This window comes from Haliotis asinina, chromosome 12 (genome assembly GCF_037392515.1).
Source record: "Haliotis asinina isolate JCU_RB_2024 chromosome 12, JCU_Hal_asi_v2, whole genome shotgun sequence".
Classification (NCBI taxonomy): Eukaryota; Metazoa; Mollusca; class Gastropoda; order Lepetellida; family Haliotidae; genus Haliotis; species Haliotis asinina.
This window is the reverse complement of record NC_090291.1, coordinates 19,873,482-19,892,625: the sequence shown is the minus strand read 5'-3', so window position 1 is coordinate 19,892,625 and position 19,144 is coordinate 19,873,482. Positions and strand designations below refer to the sequence as shown.

General features: G+C 41.1%; 1 protein-coding gene across 1 annotated transcript; it reads right to left on the bottom strand.

The window, feature by feature from the left end:
* Positions 1 to 884: 884 nt before the first annotated feature.
* On the bottom strand, positions 885 to 18,823 carry LOC137258882 (uncharacterized). The gene is made up of 17 exons (XM_067796576.1): positions 18,293 to 18,823; positions 14,948 to 15,052; positions 13,976 to 14,065; positions 13,011 to 13,143; positions 12,515 to 12,590; positions 12,033 to 12,087; positions 11,684 to 11,781; positions 11,302 to 11,353; positions 10,460 to 11,035; positions 9,842 to 9,944; positions 9,323 to 9,500; positions 8,460 to 8,631; positions 7,323 to 7,478; positions 6,347 to 6,509; positions 4,469 to 4,566; positions 4,237 to 4,320; positions 885 to 3,231 (listed from the first exon to the last, which is right to left on the bottom strand). Exons 2-17 carry the CDS (start codon positions 15,029 to 15,031, stop codon positions 3,106 to 3,108), a joined length of 2,244 nt encoding a protein of 747 aa, XP_067652677.1. The 5' UTR covers positions 15,032 to 15,052; positions 18,293 to 18,823; the 3' UTR covers positions 885 to 3,105.
* Positions 18,824 to 19,144: the final 321 nt, after the last annotated feature.

The window sequence follows — 19,144 nt, the reverse complement described above, 5'->3', positions numbered from 1 at the left end:
AATGATGATAGTTTATTAAACACCTTTTATGGGGGAGTCCGGAAAATTTTCAAATATCAGAAAGCTGTTGGGTATTAGTAAATGATAAACTTGTGTGCTATTTATAATTATGTGGCAATTTTGTACAATGATAAAAATTGCAATTCATTGGTCCGTTTCTGACTCAAACGGACTGTACATCGGGCTGAGCCCATGAAGAAGCAAGTTAAAATTGATCCTCAGAAACCCGCTTGTCGAAAGAGGCGACTGACGTTATCGGGTGGTCAGACTCGCTGACTTGGTTGGCACACGCCAACATATTCCAACAGCGTAGATCGCTGGTCATGTTGTTTATCCTGCATTGTTTGGTTCTGAATCGATTATTTACATGTAGCTGCCCTATTGCTGGAACATTGCGTTGGTCTGGGGTTAAGCACTTGACAAATATCGGGTTGACCGGTGGAAGTGTTTCTCACATTTTTCCAAAAGTGATGAAGATTGGATTTAAAATGATTATTTTTACTAAATTCGAAATTCATAATGTAAGAATTAAAAAAAACAAAAACGAACTGATGTTAGCCTCACAAAGTTAATTGACAAGCGTTGACAGTAACGTGGTGGGTGGTGGTGGTGGTGTGTGTGTGTGTGTGTGTGTGTGTGTGTGTGTGTGTGTGTGTTAGTGTGCGTGTGTGTGTGTGCGTGAGTTATTTTGTCACTGGCACGAAAACAGACGCCTTAATAACAAAAATATATTCTTTCTCATCTCACGCAACTGTGCATGCTCACTGTTGCAACGTTGAAATGTAAAACTAACCCATCCTGATGTCGTAAATGACCGCCCCTGACATCTCAGCACGCGGTCCAGGGTCCAAGGTCCACAGCAACCATAACAAAGGACCTAGCTCATGGGTCATCAATTGACATTCTTTATTACATATCACATGTACGATATCAACAGGACTATTTATGTTCGTAAGACATGTCGAGAGTGGTACATGAAAAATACATGAAGAAAAAGTGTATAAATAAACAAGAAAACATTATTATAACATGATTTTATAAATGCACAGAAGAAAACTTAAACTTAACATACTTAGGCAATTTACCCTGGAGACATTTTTGTTTGGTCGCAGAAAAAGGATCAAATATTATCTATAATTGGTGCCCTTGGTCTGATTAGGTAAGGTCAAAAATACTAATGAAATTGACATTCAACCACTTACCCCAAAAAGTATGTTTTTAAAAACAAACTCTTTGTGGCATGTCCGAGAATACAAGTTTTGCAAAACATCTTAAATGGCATACATTACCCAGGTAAACCTCCCAAGGACAGATTCCCCTCATCTGAGTGTCTTTGTCCACAATAAAATGACGCGAGACTGGCTGACGTAAAATGAATGTGAACACGTCTAAATACATCTTTTCGTGGAGCAAGTCTTTTCTTCGAGGTCAAACGTAACATTCGGTCACTGAGTGCTCTAACAGAACAACAGCTACCTCGACGGTGATGCTCTTTTCTTTGGGCATTACCTGGTGACAGGACGGATATAGATTTGAGAGAAATCGATACGTCACTAAATGGGTGTTAAGTAACACAAATAAATACATATTTATAAACAGATACTAGTTTACAAATAGGTCTGGGTCATGCATATATACACATGTAGCCACATCCATTCCGAATGTTTTCCTGCTAATTATACAAGCCACGCATTAACCTGCTTGTTCACTCAATGGCGCTATATCGAGAACCGAACTAAAATAGTTTATTTACTTTGCATTAAATCCAGAAATAAAAAAGGGGCAATTGCGTGGAGTTGGATCGGTAGAAGTTTCCTAAATAGGTCCTCGCTCATCATTCAATTTCCGGGACAATGAAAGGTTACCTCAATCTAATGTAAGGTATACTTTTTAAGAACTCATACAGTGTCTAACGTTCCGTTTCCGAGTTGTTGGGAAAGCGTTACTTATGGACTGGACTTGGAACTTGTTTTTATGATGATGATGATCTGAGAGAGAATGTCATGTTTCCCGTTCAGTGGGCTCTTCTGAGAAATATGTCAAGACACTTGGCAAAGGAGTCCCAGCAACCTTCTGAAGTCCGATCTCCGCGTACAAAATGACCTAATAGGGTTCTTGCAACGGTTGGGACTTTGGATGGATTCGAAACAACAATCTTGATCACTTGATCAATGCACCTTCCTCAAATTTAGTCTATTTCCCACCATCATAGACCTTTGCCCAATATACTGACATGTCATGGCTAAGCAATGTTCTCAGTGTAGGTAAAACTGCACTTTCATTTCAAACGTGACATGTAAAAGCTTAAAAATAACGGAAACGGTAGAAAATAGTACTTAAAATCAATAATCATACATGGTCCACTATCTTTGGTTTTAAATATAAAACAGCAAGAGTCTTTTCCACCAACGTATGTGGAATGTGCGAAAGTGTGGATCTTATTGCGTATGTGTATATACATGTTTTTACCCTGTTTGGAAAGTTAAATCACAGCGTGACAGGTTTATGTTAGAGAAGGGTTGCTGGTGGTCTAACATTCTGGTGATACGCCCGAGCTTGTCGGACATTGTGCTGGGAAACCTAGAAATAGAGGGGCGTTTCCAACCCTCGGTTAGTGGTCTCCTTCTCGCCAAAGGAACACATCTTTCAACAGCAAATTTTGCTGCCCGACACGACAGGTCATTTCTTGACTCTATCTCCATTTGCTTACGTTCAGATAAATAAATGGTGCCCCTGATTTTACAAAAGTGAGTCGGTTTAGTTTGGCAATATTCCAGCAATATCACGGCGGAGGACACAAGAAAAGGAGACTTTACCGGACATCCGGAAGAAATATATAATATATCAACATGGATGTATGACCTCTAAAAATGAATGGCCAACACATGATGATCTGAAGAGATGCTTACAGTTATACACACTTGTTTATATTACATCTGTGTATCATATAAGCGGACAATTTGCCAGTACCTTGTTTATCAGCATCTGAATGACTACAGGCAGTGTTTACGTTTATGGCTCTCATTGCAGCCATTTTGTATATAGGTCAATGGTCTGTCGAATGTGTCTGTCAAGTTTGCTCGCCAGTGCTGCTATCCAAACATGTCAAGTGTTCTGTGTGTCACGAGTACTGCTCTGAAGGTCACGGATGTTCTTGAACTTCCGCATGAAGTCTGCGATGGCCGAGAACACCTCGTCTGACTTTCGCTGGGGTGGTTCTCCAAGGTATCCCTGCAACATACATGCATGATGATAAATAATTACGACTATATGAATATTCATTGTTATCATGTCTGATCCTGATTCAGGAAATATTTAAAAATCCGAAGTGTAGGCCCTTTAATGAACTGGCTCAATCATTACTAATCCATTCCATCACTAACGTTGCGGTTAAACACTTGACGGAATGATGGGTAATTATAAAGTTGCTCCTTGTACTAGCCCACATTTGACCTAGTTTTAGGTAGGGATAGCTCACTGAGATACGATGAATACCCCACTCTGACACTATACTGATTCCGTACCGACCAGTCCTTGTTGTGCCCATTAGTGCCGAGCGACAGGCAGGGACCAACAAGTGCCATATTTTAAAGTTCGACCTTTGGTCTTACCAGGTCGGGAATCGAATCCGAGGACGTGAATGTCGTTTGATACAAAAATACGAAATATCTCACTTACATCCATACCTCGACCACTTCTACCTCAAATATTGATAATGATAATAAACACATAAAAAACATACCGCCATCATTACCTTTGAATAAATGCTCGAGAAAGTATAATTTTGTAATCAGCCCTAAAATGCCATGACCAAATACTGACAGGTGTTGACTAACTGAGCTCATAGAATCGTTGGAGCTGTTTGGTTTAAGTTTATTCATATTCTCCATATTTCACTATTTTACAAAATACCCATGATATATAACATACATTTGTGTCAACCAGTATCTTTCCGCCTTGGGGCGGTGGAGTAGCCTTGTGGTAAAAGCCTTCACTCATCACGCCGATGACACTGGTTCGATTCCCCAAATGGGCACAACGTGCGAAGCCCATTTTTGTTTTTCCCACAGTGATATTGCTGGAATATTGTCAGAAGCGGCATAAACCACAACTCACACATACACTCTTTCCGCTTTCAAACCTTTAAAGTGATGTTAACAGTACCACAGGAATAGATTTTTGAGACGCTTCACTTGGTATGTTTCGCTCTACTACATCATATCCGTCAAAACTCACCAACATCGCCTCGTATTCCCGTTTGACTCGCCCGTAGAGCTCAGTTAGACTGGCCACTTCAACTTCATATTTAGACAGGAAGCTCTGTCAACATTGAAACGTTTAACGAAAATCAGTCATGGCTCCAGAACAAATGATGGTCATCTGTGCCCAAGAGTCAGTTTCATGTCTGTCTTTGATTGATAAACTTGAAATCGTGGAAATACGCCCTTTGGATATAGTAAATACATACCTTGACGTCCGTGAAATATGTCCTGTCCTGCTTGTTCCATTCCCCTTTCTCTAGATCCTCCACCACACCCCTCCGACGAACAAGTTCTTCCTTTAGAGCTGACAAACAATAAAAGTTGTTGTTTTTGCCAAGTTTAACCATGTTTTCATTGTATGAATGTAGCATCCTGCCCAAAACATAATTCTTTTGTTGCTAGCGTGCATGCATGTACTCAAAAGGAAATTCCTTAAAGTGGTTTAAAAGGGGTTTCTAGAGGTTTACTCAACTTTGCTTCTGATAAGGAGTTTTTAACTTCGATCCTATGAAATATTTAGAAAACATTTGTCGAAATTTAGGCCATTCCGAACATTTTGTTATGTATATATAGTGCGTTAAAGTGGAACATAATTCTTCTGCGATGGACTGTCTGTAGAATATCCACGGGACGAAGTGGTATGCTGGAGAGTCTGACTGAGGGCGATCCACAGAATGAAGATCCGTAAAATAACTACCTGACGCTCCTAGACGTATAATGAAACATCTAGTGGACTGTTGATATAACATTTCATAAATCTGGTTTGAATACACTTGTGAAAAGAAGCAAATCATCAATCCGTGATTCAGTAAATCTGTGATAATCCCAATATTGGCTGTTTGGTTCTCCATCTCAGTGAACCTATCGGGGACCCAATCGTTTAGATGTTCGGTTAAAAAGTCCTGGGTTAAAACGTACCGGTAATAAGGTCCTCCATTTGCCTAGGTAAAAAAGTCCCCTGTTTATTTTCTAACAAGAAATGTATACTTGAAAAACAATGCTTTATATTTTCATTGTATTGAAATGTTGAAATATAATCATACGAAATGACTACAGTTAACTGTTACAGTTCACTGTTACAGTCGACTGTTTCTTTTGGAACCATTCGATGGTCGTCCCAGAGAGTGTTTGTTGTATATGTTACAGTCAGTCTGTAATCAGTCATTTCTCATAATAAATGAATCGGTCATTTCATGAAGTGCCTGTGAGCACTAGGCAATACACGTAATGACTGAAAATTTCACTTATTACTCGGAGTGACTAAAAATTCTAGCTTTCTCTTTGATTGAAGATTTTGCAAGTCAGGCAATATATGTGTGAAATACAAAATGACAATGTTTTCATTGCCTGATGGACACCTCTGTTCACGTCAAAGGTTATTACTCACATACGTCCCATCCCCACAAAGGAATTCGCCTCGCGTGCACAAATTGATCGTATTCATATGCAGTCCATGGCCCGACATTCGTTCAAGTGGATCATGGTCTATCAGGACCACCTGACCACCTTTGCTATTCTATGAGCAAAGCATCTGCTGAGTTTGCAAATCATGTACCGGGTATTTTCCTTCTTGTTGGTGTTGCATCTATCCTCCAGAGTGACAACGGGAGTGAATTTACAGCCGAGGTTATCCCTGAACATGTGTGGCCCCGACTGGTGCAACGTGAGGAGAATGTTTTTGAAATGTCGTTTGAAAGATCAAATATCACTTCATATAAATTTGATCTGTCATTGTATGTGATTTCTTGATGTTCTTTGTATTGAAATGTCGGTTGTCAATCTTGTCAAATAAAGAGCTAAATCAGTAAAAATGAATTTTTTTAACCGATGCTTTTTTACCGAGGACTTTTTACTGTTCCTTTTTACCAAGAGCTTTTTTGACGGTAAGTTTTACCAAGAACTTTGTATTTGGTTACCATGGACATTTTTATTCGTACTTTTTTACCAAGACTTTTTCCCCTATAACCGTCGTTTAAAGGGCAACGATCTGATGTGCAGAGTTGCCTCATCGGCGCGCTAGAAACCTATCACCCTGTGTTTGAGTCCAGATTCGCTGGTTTGTTACCACCACACTGACCACCCACCTTTCAGTTCCGCTTCCAGTGCCGGCATAGAGAGATCAGCACATGACGGGACATGCTTGAGCGCGTCCGGCCAGCGTACAAGTTCCGGGTGTGATGTCTGTAGGTGGGAGAGGAGGTAGTCCATCACACTGTAGCCCGTGTCCGCGTTCTTTATATCGAACACCTGTGTAGGATACATTAAAAATCCCGATCCAGATCCTAATGGACAGACGGTTTGGTCGTTATACCAGTGCGAATCAAAACTATGCTACGATGACATGTGACAACCAAGTCAGAGAACCACGCGACTCTGATAGTCGCCTCTTACGACAAGCATGGGTTGACAAAGACCAACTCTAACCTGGATCTTTACGGCTCGACGTTTTACACGTTTTATTATTTGAAAGCGTCACTGATGCTCACAACGTCAGCAGGATTGAGTCCCTTGAGCATGCTGGAAGAACATTACCGTTGGTTTGAGTCCCAGAATCTGAGACCATACCCGTTTCGAGACCCTTTCCTTCCAAATCTGGACTTCACATTATGTTCGAAGCGAAGTGTAAACCAATGTATAATAACTGAATTACTTTCGTCTCCGAAATATTCAGTATTGTATTTATAAAATATGTTATATTTGGAATCACTCTTTCCTAGTAAAGTACATATTTCAGTACATGTAGGGCTGACCCCGTTCGGGACTCGGATCCTCATTCTCAGGCACCGGTCTCCAGCACACAAAGTCAGCGGTCCAATCCATTCAGCAGCTGCTTTACTAAACGGGTGTAAATCTAATCACAAATATAACGTGTTGTATTTGACCCCCTTCTAAACGGCTTTGTGTGTTTTGATTGTTTTGTATTTTGTATTGGTTGTTTTGTATTTTGTATTGATTGTTTTGTATTTTGTATTGATGCATTGAAAAGAGACGCCTGGATATGGATGATGTTGTGGTCATGCCTTAGATGCAGCTGTACAGTGGTGTTACAGATCCACCCACCTTATTCACAGACGTAATCTGGAATCCGTGAACGCCATACCCCTTGAGCCGTTTGCCGTTGAGGTAGTTGCCCACCGCCCGCAGGTAGCCGAGGACCTCCTTTAGGGGTTGGCTGGACAGCACTTCCCCGCAGGCGTGCTTCAGGCAGGACACTTTCTGCAGGACACGTGCTGGTAGTTACAATACGGCACTGAATATACTTGATATACGGTAAACAGTGACTGACACTGTAGCTCGCCTGGGGACGTAGTCAAGACAACCATTCGTTGTCGGCATTTTGTTTAATTCAAACATTTCTTGAGATGCTGAACAATAAAACTAATTTGATTTGAACAAAATACGATGTCATGAAAGGAAGAGTGAGTGGATTGGATTTTCCACCGCTAATAGCAATATTCCTGTAACATTTCGGCAGGGGACACAAGGACTTCACACATTGTGAGTAATCGAACCCGGGGCCTTTGGCGTGATTAGCGAATGCTTTACCTGCTGGACTCACGCGTCACCCCTTTATCACAAGAGACTTATATATAAAGTTCAGCTGAGGCAGTCGGATGAGTTCAGACAGGAATGTGAGAGAAGAATCCAGACGGCAACATACAAGCAGGCCCCGTAATGGCCTCACCTGATTTTCAGCCGCTAATGCATATGCTCTTCCCTAGGTGTTACTTGGACTTGCTGCGAAGGTGTGTATGTGTTAGTTTGGAGTATATTTTGTTAATTCACCAGTATTCCAGTAATGTCAAAGCGCTTAATGTGGGAGTGACATCCGAAAATGACGTGGGTCTTCAATAGCTTTGGTGAAACCCACGAGGATGAATACGGTTGTTTGATGTTCAACGCCGCACTCAGCATTATTTCAGCTATACTTGAACCAGGACTATACAGCTCAGCAATCAACATTATGAGCATCGTGCATGGGATATGGCGACATGTGTGATCCCGTTAGTAGCCCATTACGGCAAGCATGGTTTCCTGACGACTAATTCAAACCCGGATCTTCACGGGCTGAGAACGGTAATGGTTATGAACAACGTAGAAACATACTAGGGTCGAACCCACAATCCACGGGTACCCAGGACACAACGACATCCACGTGGTATGAATGTGTTGTGGTAGTCTGTTTGTAAATATTACCTCAAAGCGGTCGGCAAAGCGAGAGGGAAAGGTGATGGTGCAGATGGCAAGGTCCACTCTTGCCTCCAGGTAGGGGATGGAGCATAACTGTAACATGAACTCGTCCATTGGAAGCAGGTCTGATTCCGCGCGGGACTTGTACAGTTTAATGTCGTCTGCGGTCGGCACCAGTCTGCAACACGAGGACAAAGAAAAGGTGAATATCACTCCAATTAAAATCGGACCCTTCAATCAGACCTTGTACCTCGCTGCCATTCCATTAAGCACGTATCCTGGGCCTAGATTTACGAAGCTCTTGGCGTTAAGATAGTCGTAATGTATTGTTAATGTATGGCACTTACGTCTATCTTAGCGGTAAGGGAGCTTCGAAAATCTTGGCCTTGGAAGTTACAGATCCTAACACTAATCGTCATGGAAACGTCCTTTCGGAAGCTACCACTTAGTATCACCACCTTCCTTTCATTCGCAAAAATAACAAGCATGGTTCCAAAGGTCTGCTACCCTGGCCAGCTGCTTATTATAATAGTCTAAAATGAAGCGCCAGCCATTAACAAGGGATCAGCATAGGTGCTATTTCAAAGTTTGCAGCCTCATACCAATTCAGTACTCTGTTTTTATTCAACTTTGAGTTTTCCGCAGTCACTACTTGGGGCTAAGTATCGACCCATAAGAGAAGTCATTCAATGCATCCTCTAAGTTCAAACCACAGTTTTTATCCGACTTTTTAGAACAATAATATATTTGAGACATCAGTATCTTGGATAATAGATAAAGGTCCAGAAACAAACACAGATTCGGGATTTTGAAGTTACGATGATGACCACTGAAAATGACTATTGTCTCTGGATGGTTGAGTCACTCACTTCTTCATCGCTCGCAGTTTCTCCACCCCGAAGACTTCGATCTCGGTGATGGACGTCATGGCATTCATGAGTCTGTCGAGGGCCCGACGGTAAGGTCGTCCTAACACAATCCCCACGATCTGGGCTCGTTTGTGGTCCAGGAGGACCTCGTTTCGGTTGTCCGTTGTGTCCGTGCTCTCTGCAACCGTTAAGACAGTGTTGACCAGAGCATTGTCACACATCATGTTGGACTTAAACTATTAACTTCGCATAGATTTATCATAGATATGAAAAGGGTTCTGTCTTCTTCGTTTTCCAAAGTGAGCTACAGACAACACTGGACATGAGTGATCTGGAGCACATGAACTGATTCAGAATAGCTTCATACAAACACTTGATCAGTGCTGTAAAACACACGAGCTGATATAGAGGGGCGAAATACAACTCACTTAATCTGAGGTTGATAGCTAAGGATAAGTATGTTTGGGGGCAAATATTTCTAATCGGAATCATAGTTTCTTCTTGGTAAAGCCTTCTTACTTTCTGCCTTTCTGTTCTCTTTCACGGAAAAATGCAATTCAAGTTGTTCCAGGTTCAATTTACTTGTCGCATCCTCCATACTCTCCCACAAGGACTTCTTCAGCTGAAGTGGAAAAAACACCTTAAATATATATGTATCTGTACGCCTAGGTAGAGTAGACGTCTGACAATTGCCAGTAAGACACAGCTTATTCTTGAAGACCACTTGTGTAACATACAACAACGGTAGTAATGATATCGGGTTCAGACAAATCGTTAACTGCATTGCCAGTGATCAACGCAGTGGAGGATAAGTTGAAGATTAATTAGGAAACTATAAACAGTAGTGGCGGAATAGAGCTTTGTGGCTCTAACAATAGTGAAATAGTTCGCACGAATACTCACCATGGCTGGGGGTACTTTTGACCAGTGTGCCTGCTTTGTGGCTCTAACAATAGTGAAATAGTTCGCACGAATACTCACCATGGCTGGGGGTACTTTTGACCAGTGTGCCTGCTTTGTGGCTCTAACAATAGTGAAATAGTTCGCACGAATACTCACCATGGCTGGGGGTACTCTTGACCAGTGTGCCTGCTTTGTGGCTCTAACAATAGTGAAATAGTTCGCACGAATACTCACCATGGCTGGGGGTACTTTTGACCAGTGTGCCTGCTTTAAGTTCTTTTTAGGTGTGTACATCAACTTCAGACCCGATGGCGGGGCTGGACCTAGTGACGGTGGGGGTGGAGGAGGAGGTGGTCCTGACCCTGAGAAAGGAGGGGATGGAGGCTGGGGACATGGTGGAGGAGGGGTGGGGATTGTCGGGTGAGACTCTTCTTCTGTAGGCGCCCTGCTTTCTGATTCAACCTTCAAGTCTCCTTGTTTGACATGGTCCTTATTGGGTTGTATGGATGGACTTGATGGCCCTTCTTCAGCATATGATTCAATCAGCTCGGCTCTACATTTAAGAAGATCCTTGAGTTCAATCATTACAAATTCTTCGTCCTCGGTAGGGGGCCTAGAGGGGGCCCTGGTCTTGGGGGAGAACATATTTAGGATAAAGGCCCCCGCAGCGCCTGGATCGGGGAAGTCGACAGTATCCTCACCGTCGTTGCCGAAGACTTCAGCGCCTTCTCTCTCCCCAGTGCCGAACACGGCCGCTCGTATATCCTTCTCACTCAACTTGTTGGGATCTCTCATTGCAGAATTAAACGTCTGTAACAGGGGGATTCAGGATAAGTTAATGAAAACAATGATCTCAATGGGGAAGGAAGGAAGGACCCAAGGACATGCATTCATTATAAACAGCGAACCGAAAATTCGGGGAATAGTGTCAGAAGACCAAAGTCAGTTTTTAACAATTTCAGAGATGTTACCTCTGTTGCCTGGCCTCCGCTGATTTTGGTTATAGAATTGTGGTTTCGGGGAAAAGAATAAACAAAGTGCAAGACTGCGCTTCACCCCTGAAGAACAATACTAACCTGTATCCAGTCACCAACTCTGCCCTCCTCTCCATCCCCTGAGAGGCGAAAACTGAAGGAAACAAGGGGAGATATACTTTAAACATTAACGTTAAGTACATACATGAAATGAACCGCGATTAATATTGTATTTACGTTTGCGTGAACAGTAAACAGGACAACGTCTCATATGGTAGTATGACCAAATTGTCGTCAAGTTAGCCTGGCCTGGATACTGGACCCTTGTCGTCGCCAGTTCAAGAAAAGGAAAACAACATTTGGTATTGGGAGTATCTCTGATTATCTTGGCCCCTGTGCCCAGCAGGTACTCCTACAACTGCACGGTGCTGCAGATACAAAGAAGGATTAGAAGTCTTGATCCGGGTACCCTGCAGGTACTCACCTGTAGCTATGCCCTGAAACCGACACAAAGAAGGACCTGTCGTCCAGCTTCTGAACCCAGCAGCTGTCCTTCCACAGCTCTACCACATCTTCAACATTCTGGAACCGTCAATCAGATATAAGTATGTTTATCTGTCTGTAAACAAAGGTATGCAGGCATTTTGACAGACGGTCTGCTGTCTGGGGACCATAAATAATTTCTGGCAGGAGGGGTGATGATGATTTTATGAACGACCCCTTACGTCACTGAATGAAATTAAAATGTAAAATGAGTTAAATCCGTTCTTTTGTGGGTATATTATGTACACAACATACACCATATGCGTTGCCCTGATCGAGTATACATGTACCTCTTCTACAGGAAGCTGATACGTGAAGCGGCCGTACAACACCTGCACCCGTCGACTGCAAAAGTGAAAGATTTGGCTTAAACAAAACTCCATCCATACACTTTCCTGTTCTTCGATGCTATTTTGTAATAACGCGGATATAGGATTAGAGATATTTTAAAGAAATATTCCAACATATTGTAATTAAGATAATCTGTTTTTAAGATTAAAAATGTGCATCCTAAATTATTCGGAACATCGAATTTATAGCGAAAAGGGTGTAAGAAAAGTTTCTAGTCCTAGTCATGTGAGTTATTATCTAACACATCATAGATACTACGTATTTCTACACATAACCGGTTTCATCTGTTTCATATCCATAACTTGCAGGAATCCGAATAAGCCTGATAGCCCCGATTGCTAACCCAGTCACTGGATTATCTCCCCTATATAATATGTCATGGATGCATTGTGGAATCAGACCAGGGGAACCATGCACTCACCTATTCCACATCTCCACTCCCATCTCTCCCTTCTTCTCCAGGTTCCCCGTCTTGAGAGGGCCATCTTTGAATTTACCTGAGACAAAATGCAGGTTAGGAAACGCGTTCAGTGAAGGCATGAGAAAGTAAATAGTGACTGTGTATATAAATAGTTGCTTATGATGGCTACTGTGAACTTGGTGTGGGAGTCCGAAGTGAGACAGATATGGAATATTTAACGCTTTGGGTGAATAGGTGTTCTGGTGACAGAACAAGAAAACCTGGTGAAGTCGAATCTGGGATTCAGAACTACCATCATAGGCTTCTGGCATGCCTAAGGGAGGCAACGCTGAATGGCGGCGCCCTTGAGCTGAACCACCTTACCCATAATACATTTTGTAGATACGATAATAATGTTGCCATCCATATTAATCAGTTAACTTTAAATTCCAGATATGAAATGAATCTCTTTGTGCCTTACATCCAAACCATCTCAGCATAAATAATCCTGACTTACCCGTGTCGACGTCTCCTTGACATCTAGCAAAGACCACAGTGAGCAAATCAAAAATGGCAACCTTGTCTTTGAGGTTGTCGATGTTGACAACTAGTTCTCCTTCCAGGAAGTCAAGCCTAAGAGTCAAGTCGGACTGAAAATTGAACAATAGCTGAAACCTTTTGTTCAGTTACAGGATACATTCCATCCTGTGTATTCGTACTACAGATTTCAGTATTTGAGTTTTGTTTCTGTGTCTTTTGTTTGTTTCTATGTCTTCTGACATATATGTTTAGTCATTCGTAATTTACCGTGATTCTTTCCAAAGACCTAAAGGATCATATACTGACTTTCACTATGAAACCATGTTTCACAGTTTATTCATGTTATCTGTATTACATTATGGTACATAAGTCACTAGTCACTCAAAACATATTTGTTACACGTCACTGACGTGATGTTACAGACTGGTTACACGTCACTGTGATGTTCCGTAAAGGTTACGCATCACTGACGTGACGTCGCATACTGGTTGCATTACTGACGTCATGTCATATACTGGCTGTACGTCACTGTTTACTATCATGTTGGTTACACGTCACTGACATGACGTCACATACTGGTTCCTCGTCACTGTGATCTTACATACTGGTTACACATCACCATAATGTTACATGCTGATTACAGCATCACTGTGGTGTTGCATGTTGGTTACACGTCACCATGTTGTTACATGTTTATTACATGCCAATGTGATGTTACACGTTGGTTACACGTCACTGTGATGTTACATGTTGGTTACACGTCACTGTGATGTTACATCCTAGTTGCACATCACTATGGTGTTACATACTGATTACTCGTCACTGTAATGAAACATGCTGTTACATGTCACTGTGATGTTACATGCTAGTCACACGTCACTGTGATGTTACATTCTGGTTACACGTAAGAGATGAAATATGACATGAAATGTTCCACGTTACCGATGTGAATCTGTGGAGGAGGAGCAGGCTGTGTTGACGTTTTGTGACGCCGTTCTGGTGCAGATACAGTCGGAACTCCTTCAGGTGAATCTACAATAGGAATATAGAAGACTTACATAACACTGACAAATTAGTTAGTGTGTGATGTCTTCCGTTTAGGTCGCACTCATCATCACCTCCTGTGTATAGCGGAGTGTAAATGATCGAGTCTGGAAGAGACAATCCAGTGATCAACAACATGAGTATCGACCTATGCCGGTGGGACACGATGACATATCCCAACCAAATCAGTAAACCTGACGACCTGGTCCCATTGGTTACAAAAAGCATAGTCACCTTTTGTAGCAATTAAGCATTCTACCCTGGGTCTCGCGAGCAAGAGACGGCAGGCCATCGTGCGTGCATGTTACAGTATGGGTTGTCACACACGAATTTTCATGGGTCTCTTATTTTACAAGCGTGGGTTTCTGAAGACCAGTCTATGGTCTGTTTGGAGTGAAAACGTACCAATGAACGTCACTTCAAACAAAAGTAAATCGAATAAAGGGAAATTAAGATATCGAATCCTCATAATTGTATCTTGCCAGTTGAACATTTAAATCTCAGAATTTTATTTAATTTAGCATAAAAGTTGTTTAACAAACGACCATAGATTCAAATCACTTTGTTTGTATTACAAGTGGGTAGCCTCACTAAATGAAACACCGAGAACAAGAAGTGACGGTATAAGTTAACGCTCATCACGTACCGCACGTGCATGCGCTTACCCCCTTATAATACAAACAAAAATAACGGTTTGAATTTGTGATTGGTTTCACTGCAAACAGACTATATAGTTCATTAGACTGTGTGGGTTATACTCTGTTGTACAAACGCATCAAAAAGTGAGAATTCAATGTCTTATTTCACTGATCATGAAACATGGCCAACTACAGGAACATATATGCATAACGATGTAAATAAAATACAGACCTGTAGTATGGCTGTTTTCCAGTCTGGCGTGTAAACACTGTAAGAGTAGACGTCTTTGCCCACAGCAGTTACCGCTGTCGTCATGACGTACAGGAATAGTGCAACCTGTTGGAAGTATCCTCGTATTATTCACAACTGAGACGCACCTTTAAGCAGTACTTCAATACTTTCAGCAGCTACAACAACAACAACAACAACAACAACAACAACAACAACTACTACTACTACTACTACTACTACTACTACTGCTATATGAGTAGTCGGACTCATACAGTATGTCAAGTAGGGAATTTCATTTTTAGCTTGCATTTGAAACCATCTATTGAGCGACCTATCAGAGTCAGTCAATGCTGAAATGATAATAATGAATGTTTTGAGAGTGCATCACCATTTGCATTTCTTTATGGCCATAGTTGTGCATTAATCGCTATAAAAGATGGTTGATGTATGATTTGAAATTTGCATGTGTATGACTTTCATTTTCAAACAACAACAAAAGGAGGGGTTCAGCATTTTTATTTTGGGTAAACCCACCTGCCTAGGACTTTCGGAAAGTAACTTGTCCTGACTACTTTTCCACCTGCCCTGATATTATGATATAATCAAGAGTGATAAACAGCAAAAAAGATATCTCTACTTTATCATTATTATTATTGCGAAATTTATTGAGCAGATATGATGAAATTAAATCAATGTTTATTTGCAGTTTGAAACCATTTGTGGAAATTATCTAGTAGCCCAGAGTCAAGTAAGATAACATTATTTGAATGCCCGAAGTGAAAACGTGTCTCGGACGGGCTATAGGATTTTTACTCCCTCAACAATAACAAAAAAACCCAGACTAATAGTTGCGTGATGCAAGGTGACTATCAAAATTAACGGTCCACAGTGATTTATCTTGGAAATCGTGAAAATCAAGAATGACACCTCAAGTACATGGGTACAATGTGTGAAGCACATTTCTTTTGTACTCGAAGTGATAATGCTGGAACATTACGAACAGCTGTGTAAAAATAGACTCACTCACTCATTGATTGTATGTATGTATGTATGTATGTATGTATGTATGTATGTATGTATGTATGTATGTATGTATGTATGTATGTATGTATGTATCACTGCAGTAAGTTTGCAAACAAGTCTGTACCAGACAATCCAGCACCACGAACTATCCACTCAATTTGGATACGATGAGATACGTCCACAAAGAAAGTGAGCCTCACCACCCAACCCACCCGAGATAGTTGCCTCTCACAACAAATATGGGTAATTTCTACTCGTGAACTTTACCTGTCAGCTGTGTTACCACCCATGACACTTCTCTACGAGAGTAGAATACCCCTTTAGGTGAACTCTAAGCCACCTTTGACCGTCATTAACACTGGTACTCACGTCTGTGTGTGTTCCGGGGGTTTATTCAGCTTCATTATCATACCTTACTCGCCCATAGCAGAATCATTAACATATCAATATAAATGACATAATGTTATATAGATGGGGGATGTAGCTTACCCTGAACATTACCTTTGTCGTAATTATCAATTATAACTAGTTCTAGGTATATATGAGATGATGCTCGGCATGAATCATAAGGTATATCATGCAGCAGCTGGCAAATACGGCGGACGACTGTGTGTTCACAGGGTCAGCCTCATTGTGCAGTGTATTTAACGGGACAACTATAGACCTCTCTGAAATGCATAGGCCATTCAGTCGCGCTAACACATCATGTACTTCAAAATCAAAACTAACGGTCCAAAGTCCGTAATAAAGGTTGCCCTAACCTTTGCCTTGTCTTTCAAAACAGAAGTATGATACGTATAAATGTTTGACCTTTTTAATATTGTGTACTGCTTGCTTTTGTTTTTGTTTTGTTTTAAGTTATTTATAGCCGGTTTGTGTACGTGTGTGTGCTCGTGTGCGTGTATGTGTGCGTACGTGCGTACGTGCGTACGTGCGTGCGTGCGTGTGGTTGTTAAACGTTAAATTGTCTTTTTATGTTTTTATTATTTTTTTTATGGAGGAGAGGGGTTATGTATAAAACTAATACTTTTCGTGAGGAAACATTTAGAGAGAAGGTTGCTTGAATAGACGTCCATTGTCATTTTCAGCCCGCTTTGTTTATCAGGAATAATTTCTGAAATTATAAAATATACCAATATAAAAGTTAAATAATACTAAAATCAATTTCGTTTTGGGCATCTCTGTAGTACGTAACTCGTCATGCAACAATATTCCAGCTATATTGTGCCGCTCTGTAAATAATCGAGTCTGGACCAGACAATCCAGTGATCAACTTCATGACCATCGATCAACGAAATTGGAACGTGTCAGCGTGCCTGACCACCGTATCCCGTTAGCATGGATTGCAAAAACCCATTTCTAACCAGATGTTAGCGGGTACACTGTTGTCGTTCAGCACTTGGACGTGTCAAGTTAACCCAAGTATTGCAGTGTGAGGTGAGTCAGCGCAAACTGATCTGATCACAAGGACTAGTTGAGTTTTGTTCACGTGAAGTACTTTAATTCAAGTCAACCCTTGCCTTTCTCTGTCGTATTAAAGGCGAGATATTAAAGACATAGACTCTCAAAGATCTTCTACAGTATTTTTATGGTATGTGTTAGTATATCAGTTGTCGGGATATCGAGTTTCTTGTTTTCATTTACACAAATCAATAAAAACCAGCCAGTGACATTCTGTCGTTACAATTCACTGGCGTACATTGTTGGACGGAGTTCCCAGAAGGGACACCTGTTGCAGAGATACGTAAACAACCGATATTCATGTTTCTTGTTTATAATAATTGATCGCACTGTTAACTACAGGAAATAGAAGATAAGAAAATATCAATACACAGTTTGTGTGTGCGAGCGTGTAAGTGCGTTGTGTGGTGGATGCAATCGAGATAACAGAAATATGACAGACATGCTTTTTTCCTGAATGCTAAATTTGGTTGTCGTTGGTTAAACTACTAGACCTATATTCAAAGTATGTCCATATTATTCAAATGCAAATCAAGAATATTGTGTGGGAGAATCCAAATATCTATGATTATATATTCCGTGATACCAATGATCATCTTACCACAAGATGTCACTGAAGTATCCATTTAACATTGGATACATACCATATAAAATGATAGCTTCATTGTGAAACTGTGAGGTATGCTTTACATTGTTCGTTGTGAGCGTCGTTTAAGCAATTTCTACGTTATAGCGCAGGTGGAACCAGAAATGGGTTAAACACCCTGTACTCGTGGGAATCGAACTCGGACCTTTAATCGAATGATTTATCACAGATAGACCAACAGTGGCCCATAAAATAGTGATATATATGGTACTTACCTCAATGGTATGAAGACTGACTTCTGTCAGTGTGTCTCAATTCAAATGTTCTTTATTGAAAATTCACATGTCACACCTGATCATGTGACTGAAGTGTGTTGAAGTGTAATTTCCCATCCACAAATAGAACACAAGACTGAATTCCGAGAATTTCAGTTTCCGACGGAATCTCAACTCTGTCGTCAGCTGGTTATCCCACATCGCAGTGCAGCCACAATGATCATCGCAACACAAACAGGTTATTGTGTGTACATGTCTACATTCTTGGTTATATAAACCTTTTTACATACCGAGTGTATCACATAATCACAGGGTATTTGTTAGTGCGTGATCATGCGTTCAATAGGCTGGCAGAAAGGCCGAGGCTGTATGTTATAAACAAAGCTATGGTTGGGTTGGCAATGGTCAATATAACAAGCTGCTGGTAAAGGCATTTGTTGTGTAAATTCATCATCATAAAGCGACCATGATTACGTGTAGCTAGGACTACATGACCTGTCAAACATACTCACATGACGGGTAGGGTCACATGACTGGGTGCAAACAGTTACCCGTGACGTACACCCGGTAGAGCTATTTTTAGACATTTTGATGTCATATACAGGAAGTGTTTGGGGAATTTCTCGCCAGATAATTTCGCGTATATTATGGTTTGATTCAACCATAGGTAATCATCACAAACACGTAAATAGGGGAAAACTGTTAAATAATGATCACGAGACGATTGTATGCGTTAGCAGTCCCGCATATGTTTTATTTTCTGTCGATTTGGAGTTGCAAACATAACAGGTACACGTATAAGAATCTACTATTCCTCAAATTTATGCATGCACGTTGATACAAGGGTGTCAG